At 35.5% G+C, this 10769-nt stretch overlaps 1 protein-coding gene across 1 annotated transcript; it reads right to left on the bottom strand.

Moving 5' to 3' along the window:
• Nucleotides 1-9972: 9972 nt before the first annotated feature.
• LOC122276939 lies at nt 9973-10431 on the bottom strand. Its single transcript, XM_043086825.1, has one exon. The coding sequence runs from the start codon at nt 10429-10431 to the stop codon at nt 9973-9975; it is 459 nt and encodes a 152-aa protein (XP_042942759.1).
• Between the last annotated feature and the right edge of the window lie 338 nt (nt 10432-10769).

Below are 10769 nucleotides of genomic sequence, written 5' to 3'. Positions count from 1 at the left end.
CACCAAAGGTCGTGATTTGTGTCGTCTTGCAATGACAAGGTTTGCGACAAATTTTTTAAGTATCCCATGCTTGCTCTTATTTAAGAAAGAACTGAGACAAATGTTTACGTGTAATAAATGGATTGCATCAAGTCATTCTAAGAGCAACATAGGGAAGGAGATAGCTGGGATTGTTTTAGAAGATAAAGAGTTTTGGGCTCAATGTCAATTTATTGTTAAAGTTAGTGAGCCTTTGGTTCATGTTTTACGACTTGTTGACGGGGATGAGAAGCCTGCAATGAGATACTTGTATGATGCAATGGAAAGAGCCAAAGAGAACATAAAAGCAAGATGCAATAACAAAGTTAGTGTATTCAATCCATTCACTAGGATCATTGATTTTGGGATAAGCAGCTCACAGTCCATTACATGCGGTGGGTTGTGATCTTAACGCTGGAATTTACTATAGCCCCAGCTTTAAAAATAAAAAGGATGTTGTAAGAGGATTCAATGCTTGTGTTATGAAGATGGAACTTGATCCCAATGATCAAGACAAGATCATTGGAAAACTTGACTTGTATAAGAATGCAGTAGGTGAGTTTGGACATTCTTTAGCAATCCGCCAGTGTGATAAGCTTAATCCAGGTATTATCATTTATCAATATCATTTGTTAAATAGTGTGACTTTGTACCTTAAATTTTATCTTATTTTATTTTACTTGCATTTAATTAATAATTTATAATTGTATTATTGTTCTTGCATGGTGGACCCAATTTGGTTGTGAGGTTCTAACGCTTCAAAGGTTTGTTGTTCGAATACTAAGTCAATGTTGTAGTGCAACTAGATGTGAGAGAAACTGGATCACATTTGATTTTACTCATTCGAAGAAGAGAAATAGAGTAATGCATAAACGTTTGAATGACTTAATATTTTTCGTTATAACTTGAAGCTGCGAGAGAGGTAAATTTTTTTAATACTAATGTTTTTCACTTTTGAAAATATATATAATATTGTCAATTATGTTTGATTTTATTTTGACAGGAGCATAAAAAAGGGAAAAGATGCTTTAGATCGAATCAATCTTGAAAATAAAGACTTGATGGAAGAATGGGTGAGTGAAGAATCTGAGCTTCTTGATGGAGAAGATTTAGATTGGGCAAGTATTAAGGAGCCATTAATCTTACTAAATGAGGAAGACGTTGATAATGTTGGTGTTGATGTTGATGATGGTGGTGATATTAATGAAAATATTTTTATTAACATGTCAAATCTTGATCCTTATTGTCTTTTTGATGAGGATGAGTGATTTTATTTTAATGGTTGGATTAAAAACTTATTTAGTTTGTAACTTAAAACTTAAGATTTGTATTGAGAAGTATTGAGTTTATGACTTATTTTGTTATTATTTTGGAATACAATAAATGCTTATATATATATATATATAGAATTTATTCAAGTATAAACTATTCTAAAATGGTACTAGTACCGAAATATTTTATTTAGTGCCTTGATCGGTACAGCATCCGGTACGGTATTCAAAACATTGATTGCTACTACCCGGTTCAATTTCCTATCATTTATCACAAAATCATGGTCATCAAACTCAAGAAAAAGTAGAGATTAAGTGGTTAAACAACTAACAGAAATATGGTCTTTCTTAATTTTTTGAACTACCAAAACATCATTCATATGTAGAGAACATTTTTTGGTTCCAAGAGTATCTTGCCCAATGTGTGTAATAGGCAACATGCATCCATTTCCAACATTATGCTCTTACTTCCAAATATGGTTGCAAAGAGTGAAGATGAGTTGGATTGCATATGATATGATCAGTAGCTCCTCTGAGGATCAACTAAGGTCATGGCTGCAAAGGCTTGTGGAATGTTATCAGCTATAAAGGAAAGTGACATAGCGAAGCTGATTATTTCAAAGGAAGAGCTATGTCTTCCTAGGATTAGAAAACTTGATAAAAGAAAAAAAAAGGATAATTCTCTTATTGATGATAGGTAGATGCCCTCTTCCCGTTACAATACCATCCCTTTGTATTAAAACTAAGTATTATAGGCTACGTAATAAACTCGTCTAAAATGGAGAGTCAATGACAAAAATAAGGAAACTCAATATTGCTAACTATGGAAGTTACGATGATCAAGGAAATCTTCAAAATCTTCTAGAGGAATCTCCCAATTGTCTTTCATCATTCTCCTTCACTTGAAACAAAAACCGTCCTTGAGTTATTGCCAAAGTAAAGTGGCTCATCTGGTGGATGATATTCGAATAAATTTGATACATTGAAAGTTGATGAAGTGGACATGTCTTGAAGGAGCTCCCGACTACATATGCGTTATCATTGACTTTCTTCATTATGCGAAATGGCCGTACTTCTTGTTCTTCAATATGTTTTAAGTTCCTGTTGGAAAGTGACCTTTGCACAGATGGGCCATCACTAAGTCACCTCTTGAAATTTTGTTGACCTTTGGTGCTTGTCTATAGTGTTATTATATTTATCATTGGCATGTTCCAAATTTTGGCAAACCTCCAAGTGTATTTGCTAAACTCTCTTAGCCATATTTTCTATTGTAACGCAACGCTTAGTCGAAGAATCTTTATGAGAGGAACTAAATCCAAGGCATGCTTGGGGGGCTTAGTATAGACAACTTCAAAGGGTGATTTTCTAGTAGAGGGATTACTTATGTTGTTAAATGCAAACTCTAGTTTCAAGAGGTTGATATCCCACTGCTTAGGCTTGTTGTTACGCCTAAACTTTGACTCAAATTAATGAACCAAAAATTTAGTGCAGTTTTACTTGGAAGTATACAGGTGTTGTAGTATCTTACAGGATCGAATCCACAGGGATTGACTTTTGTGATAAAGAAAATAAATTCAGATGATGAAACGAAATTACTAAAAGAAACGTGCAATCGAATATAAAGATGAAGATTGTAAAATAACTTAATCAAACTAAAATGATAAAATGAATTGATATGGAGAAAGACTAAGGTTTCGAGGATCCGTTTAATAATTTATGATATTATTTCCGATTGATTTACTTCAATTAAACTAGAATAATGATTCTATTTAATTGGAAGATTTAGCATTTAAGATCAAGAAAAATAGTCACTTATGATTGAGCATGAACGATTGATGATTAAAACATTTACAAATCTATTTGAATACCATAGGGATTCCTCAAGCATTCACTGTATTCAGAAATCACAATGAATCAAGATGAGTATATAGATAATCAAAATATCCAATAATAAAATCCTTCAATCGATCAAGCTCGCAGAATAAATTTTACGTGCATCCGAAAATAATATTTAAATCATTAAACTTCACCGCTAACCTTAGTATGAAAATTTAACCAAATAGATTTATTACAAATTCTATAGAAATCACATAAGTATTCTTCATTAGAAAACTAAAATAAAACATAAGAAATACTAAGAAATAACTATAGGCAATAACATCTAGAAAGCCGAAAACCAACTTCCCTAAACGTTTTATGTAAAAAAAAAGAACAAAAACAAAATGAAGTAACAATTTCCGTCTGGACGAAACTGCTTCAGGAAAATATTTCCAGACTTTTCTTCATTCTCAGCACTGACTCTCCTCTCTACTTCCCTCATTCCTTTCCACATACACTAATCCTAGCCAAGTAAATTCCTCCAGCTGATTCCCTTCAACCCCAGAAAATTCCAACCGACCTCTCTTAATTCTTTCTCTCACCGACTTCTCTCAATTCCAATACATACCTACTGCACCGACTTCTCTCAATTCCAGCTGACCGACCACACCTCAACTCTCCTACTCAACTCTAACGTCCCTGCCTCTCCATGTAACACCTTCCAGTCAATTCAAAGCAAACGTATTTAATGAAATCAGAACAACCCCCAACACCGACTTTCACCTATACCTCTGTCTAATCTCACTCCGTTTTCATCTCTTCACGTCTTCCCTCTGTTTCCTTCACTCTACTCGCCATTTATTTTATAGAAAAAAAAGAATATATCATTAAATAACTGAAGGGACCTCAAATGTGAAGACTCCATCGAAAATATCCTCCAATTTCGTCCACTTTAGCTGCACCAACCGACACCAAATATTTGATTGATCTGCTTACCACGTTTTCAGCATCGAAAGGAAAGCTGCTTTCAGTCTTCACCTCTTATCAATGTAAAAGTCAAGCTAAATAACAAATTGTTGCCACCTCTCACACTCCACCGAAAATTCAACAGCTTTTTTTTTTTTTCCCCTTTCACTTTTGCCGTATACATCCATACCACCCACTTCTATGTCAGCCTCTTTTTTAGACTTAAGACTTTGCATGTATTTGTCCACCGCAAACCATTTTCTTCATGCATGTGTTTATGAACAATCAAGGTAAGAAAGTCGCCACACCGAAAAGTCATCTTCATTTTGTGTCTTTTCTTTCAGCTGCCAAGTACTTCCTTCTTTCTCTTCATTCCTCTAAATTAATATACAATTTTGGTCAAAAGTTCCAACTGGATTCTATTTGAATTTTATTTAAGCTGAAAATAAGAAGAAAGAAATAACACTCAAAAATAAATTAAAAGAAAAATAGATTATAAAAAATAGACTATATATGTGAGGAAATATTGTCTCATTAAATCATAGTTATAAAATTAAGCATAAACATGATATTAATCAATTAAAAATCACAACTCGTATTTATGCTTATTAACTATTTTTCCATCTAAAACCAATAATAGTGTCACGAAGAATTTAAAATACATTGGTTTTAAATAGCTAAAACATGCAATATTTCAACTCAATCACTTGTCACTAGAAATACACTTTATCATATTGCCGAGTGTGTGATTTACTCCCTCCATTCGGCTGTCAGCTTGTGGGTGACATGTGCTTATGTACTTTAGTGAAGTGTGAAACTTCTTCCACAAAGTAATAGAAATGGCTAAGGAACCTAACATCGTGAACATAAGTTATTGATTTGGGTACACCATGTAAGGGGACAATTTCTTTGAAGAACAAATGAGCCATATTCAAAGCATCAGTTGTCTTCCTACATGGTATGAAATGTGCCATGTTTTAAAACCTATTGACAAGAACGAAAGCAGAATCCATACCTCACTAGGTTCATGGTAGCCCTTGCACGAAGTCCATGCTTAAGTCTTCCCATATATTTTCTAGTATGAGTTAAGGGGTATACAACCCAGTTTTTTGAGCTTGTCCTTTCCCTATTTGGAAAACAGGGCATTTCTGCAAAAATCTACCCACATCACATTTCAATTGAGGACAGTAATATCGTTCAGTTAGGAGTGACATGGTCTTGTCCCGACCCACGTAACCACCCAGCCCACCGTCATGTAAATTCCAAAGAAAATGCTCACAGAGGAAGGTGTGAGGGATACAAAGCTGATTTCCACAAAATAGGTACCCATCCTTAAAGTGAAAATCTGAGGCAGGTTATTTGGATAAATACTTGCTCCGTATTTCTTAAAAATCTTCATCTTTGGTGTACAAGTCTTTTAATTGTTCGAAGCCCACAATCTTGACCTATAGTCATAAGTAATGCCACCTGTTTGTTGAGCGCATTAGCCACCTTATTTTTCTACATATCTATGTTTAAGCACAAGAGTGAACTTTTGTAGGAATGTTGTCCACCTGGCATGCATCTGGTTGAGGGTGTTTTATGTGTTAATGAACTTTCATGCTTGGTGGTTGCTGTACAGCGTAGAATCCCAGCTCTTAGGTGGTCCACTTCCACCTTACTTTATTCAACTTTTCACTAAAAAATCCAACAAATTGTCCCTCTTGGGATAATATAGCACCAATGCCCAACAAAGAGGCATCACACTTTAGTCTCCAAACTAGGTAAAGCAAAACTGGTGCTGTAGTTAATTTTTTTTTAATCACTGCAAAGCTAATATCTTGCTTCTCTTCCCAATGGATTCACCCGTTCTTTATGCACTTAGTGATTGGCACGACAATGGTGATAAAAAATTTAAATAATTGTTGGTAGAAAATGGCTAACCCATGAAATCTCCAAACATGGTTAATGGTAGTTGGCGTGGGCTAATAACAAATCATACGAAACATTTCTTCATCTATGTGAATCCCTTTCAGCATTAAACCACAAAACTAAGGATTAATAATTTTTTGGTGCAGAAGGTGCATTTTTACAAAGTTGATGTACTAGTTATTCACCCGCAAAATTCATTAGGACCTCTCACAATTTTTCCATGTGCACATGTTCATCCTGGCTGTAAATTAGAATATTGTCAAAATGGACAACAACAAACGTCTTAATAAAGGTTTAAGAATCTAGTGCATAACACACATAAAAGTGTTGGGTGCATTGGAAAGGCCAAATGTTATCACTAGCCCTTCATTGGTTTTGAATGCAATCTTCCACTCATCTCTAGGTTTAATCCTAATTTGGTGGTATACACTACGAAAATCAGTTTTTTGTGAGGTCTTGGAGCTTGCAAGAATGTTTAGCATATCGTTTAATCTTGGAATGGGGAAACGATATTTTACCATTATTTGTTAATGGCATGACTGTGTACACACATCCTCCAGTTCCCATCTTTCTAAGGTGTCGGTAATGCAAGTATGGCACAAGGACTCATACCTTATCGAATTTGTCCTTTGCGGATCAAATCTTCCACTTGGCTCTGCAAAATTCTGCACTCATTTGGCCTCATGTGATAATGGGGAAGGTTTGGAAGGCTTTCTCCCGGAACCAAGTCAATGTGGTGTTGAATGTCTTGCATTGGTGGCAAACCATTTGGAAATTCTTGTGGCGTGAGATTTGGAAACTCGGTTAGCAACTATTGTACTAGAACTAGGTTCTCAAAAATTTGGTTGTTCTCTACCCCTTTGACTACTAGCATCATTAGCCCACCAGCCTCTTTCATGTCTCCTATGAAATGTACTTCAAGCCTTGTAAAAAAGGAACTCTTAAAGTCTATGATGGTGTCATGAGGTTCATCTTGACTAGTGGCATTAGTACCATCTTGCGGCCATGCCACCAAAACATATACACATTATCACATCCTTTGTACGTCGCGTCTACATCATACTGTCATGGTCTTCCTAGTAGAATGTGACAGGTATCTATCTCTACCACATTGCAGATTACTTCATCTTTATTAAACTTGCCAATGGAAAATGAGACAAGACAAAAAGTAGTGATCCGTGTTTTCGCTTCCTTCTTGATCCAACTAATCTTATAAGGATGCAAATGCTTCTCAAACTTTAATTGTAAAGTTGCCACGAGGGCCTTTGAAACAATATTCTCACAAGTTTCGCTTTCTATTATCAAGTTACACACCTTTCGATTAATGGTGAAACAAGTCTTGAATATGTTGTGCCCTTATGTCTTATCCTCTTGCTTTGGTGTTAGTAGTAGCTTTTGGATAACATAGTTGATGAGTTCTCCTTTGTCTCCTTCCACAAACTTACCCTCTTGCTCCTCATCAACTAAATCTTCACCCAAGGGCTCTACCCTTTTGTTTGCCATATCCACCATATTGACCGTTCTGCAGTTGGGGCATTCATTAGACTGGTGTCCTGGTTTTCACTTCCTTGTCATTGGTTTGGTGTTAGGATTGTATTACATCCCCTATTTTGATTTGTGGAGGGTGTTGATTGTGGTCCTTGGTTTCTGCCACTTGTTCTTGGCACTTGACTAGTGGAAGGTTTTTTATACTGGTTTGGTGGAGTTGGTTCATTAGTTGTTTTGGTTGCTTGTCAGATTGTCTGTGTTCATGATGGTGGACGTGATAACTGCATCTAAATATTTATATCCAAATTAATAGCTTCACCTAGAGTCTATTCAGTGTGCAACATAACTTGGTCTTGAATAGTAACTAACTCTAAGGCCCCCAATAAACCTTACAACCTGCTGCCCTTCTATCTTTGATAAGTTGTTCAATGAGTTCAAGCAATAAAATGCCTTCATGTAGTCTCCAACTGTCTAGGTTCCTTGTTGACAATTTTGATATTGTTGATAGAAGATTTGTTCATAGTCTAGTGGGAGGAACCTAACCCTCATCAATTGCTTCATTTTCAGCCATGTTCGAACTGGTTGTTTACCTTGTCATCTACGATTGTTTTGCATTTGTTCCCACCAAGCCAAGGCACACCCTTGTAGTTTATAAGTTACTAGCTTGACTTGTTGTGCCTCTGGTATTTGCATGTAGTCAATGAATGTCTCTACCTCTAGGAGCCAATCGAGGAAACTCTCAACGTGAAGATGACCATTAAAAGAAGACAAGTCAATTTTCATTTTGTAGTTGTTGGTGTTGTTTGGAGCCCTCCTATTGTCATTGTCATTCCTTATCGGCCCTTAAAATTCTTCATCACTAGATGAGTCATCTTGCATTCGATATCCTTGTCATGGGATAAACCCAAATTCTCAATATCCTCTATCCTCTTCATAGTTTCAGATGCCATTAACACTTATGCCCAAATTGTTTTGTTGTATTTCCTGCAACATGCTGTATACCTTTGACGATTTTGCTGGCTTTGCATTTGAACAACTATCCAAAGGGCTTGTACTCTCCACACATTCTTCACCATCAGAGTGGAACCTTCGTTCACATCTCTTGCCATTGTGCCGGGCGAAACCCTGCTCTGATGCCGACTAACTTAGTGAAAGCTGATTATTTCAAAGGGAAAGATGTGTCTTCTTGGGATTAGAAAACTTGATTAACAAAAATAATAATTCTCTTATTGATGATAGGTAGATGCTCCCTTCCCATTACAATACCATCCCTTTATATTACAACTAAGGATTATAGGGTATGTAATAAAATCATCTAAAATGGAAAGCCAATGACAAAAATATAATGCCCTAGTCATGGAGGTCTGAAGAGTTAGCTCATGTTGCCTAAAATCATCTCCAATAACACAACTATATATATTCCAAAGACTCTATAAAAATAAATTTATTTATTCAAACCAAATATATATGTTCTTCCACTAGGACACCATAAAATTAAATACCTCAATAAAATAAATTCAAATCTCCATAGACTCGGACATATCCATAACTCAAAACACCAAAATAACATAAAACAATAAATCTACTAACTAAGACTTTCCAATAAATACTTGTACCATTTGACACTTATTCCTCCATGATCATTAACCTTGTTAACACTTTCTACTCTTGACTTCTAGCTGAGACATCAAAATTATCTAAAAAATATTGTGGAGATAAGAGGTGAGTTATCAACAACTCAATAAGTAGAGAACATATATAAGTATATAAACATGAGCAATTACAGAACTCAGAATATAGAACAAAATTTTTTTTAATTAGAATGCATAATCAGAACATGTTATCAAAAATATCAAAGTGAAAGTTCAGAAATAAGGTTACCCAATATTTAGTGTCAAACATAAAATCTGGACTAGGAAGGTGCTATTTATGGAAGCTACAATGATCAAGAAAATCTTCAAAATCTTCTAGAGGAATGTCTCAGTCGTCTTGCATCAGAAAGGCTGAATCTATTAAGGCATTTCAAGTTCGTGTGGTTCCTCTTATTGTAGAATTGGCAAACAAGTTAGAGGAATTACTAGATTGAGGTTGAGAGGAAGAGCTCGAGTTTTTGGAATTTTGGGAACTAGTGGAGTACCTTTTATTGAAACCACAACCCTTTGAATTGAAGGTGTCTAGGTACCATTTTGTTTTTATTTTTATTAGTGCGATGTCTGGTGTGTAAATAGACCGCTTATTGCGTGATCAATTATAGTTATAAAATAAAATAAAAAACTAAAACTACTGCTATTGTAATTAGAAAACAAGTACCTTTAAACTTATATGCCCTTGGGTCATGATGGGTGGTGGAATGTAATTGCTACACCATTTAGGTACCACAATTCTTCATAATTCAAATAATTATTAGGATTGGTTGTAAAATTAAAATACAAGTTTTATACCCTTCACTTCTTGTCCACCACCTCAACATTTTTTATTTTTTGATAGGAAATAAACTTCATTAAATCAAACCAAAGACATTACAAAGAGTGTTTATCAAGTAAATAGCTTGAGAAATATGAGTAGGAACACCCTCTAACCACATCTCGATGTCTTCAACATTCCTAGCATCTCTAGCTAGTCTATAAGCAACCTCATTCCCAAGCCTGTCGACATGATGAGTTGTACAAGTCGGAAACATCTGCATTAGTCTTCTAGTCTCCTGAATTGGAACACGTTGAGAAACAAAAGCAGTAGAACAGTGTTGCACCTCAAATACCATATGCAAACAGTCATTTTCCAGAATAATGTTTTGTATTCCCATATTTGCACATAGTTGTAGCCCTCTAAACATGGTAAGGATTTCAAAAGTTGGTGGATCTACTACGTCATCTTCCATCTTGCTAGCTGCCAGCACCACATCTCCGTCAAAATCTCCAAGAATAATCTCAACTGCAGCCTTCTTTTGATCATAGAACATGGCCCCATCAACATTTAGTTAATAGAAGCATGCAGGTCGTGGAATCCATCTATAGCTTGGTTGTTGCATAGGGGAAATGATGTCTTCTACCATAACCTTAAGTGAAAATACATAATGAATAACCTGTCTAGGATCCATGCATTGTTTTTCATGGAGCATGTTGTTTCTTCTAAACCAAAAGCCCCATGACATTAGAGAGTCCCTCTTTTTCTCTCTGAAAAAGGAGTGGAGTATGAGTAGTGCTTGAGGCATGTGAGGTGGTTATAACAGAAGGAAGGGAATCTGGAAATGGTTTTGGCCAATTTAGGAAGCTTTCTGGTAGCAACCTGCTGTCAAGT

Source organism: Carya illinoinensis, chromosome 9 (assembly GCF_018687715.1).
Source record: "Carya illinoinensis cultivar Pawnee chromosome 9, C.illinoinensisPawnee_v1, whole genome shotgun sequence".
Lineage (NCBI taxonomy): Eukaryota > Viridiplantae > Streptophyta > Magnoliopsida > Fagales > Juglandaceae > Carya > Carya illinoinensis.
The sequence above is the reverse complement of the archived record's forward strand: the minus strand, read 5'-3'. Positions and strand labels throughout refer to the sequence as shown.

What these genes read in the sequence shown, in the direction of transcription:
- LOC122276939 (XM_043086825.1), bottom strand. Translation starts at nt 10,431, where the DNA reads ATGTTCTATGATCAAAAGAAGGCTGCAGTTGAGATTATTCTTGGAGAT.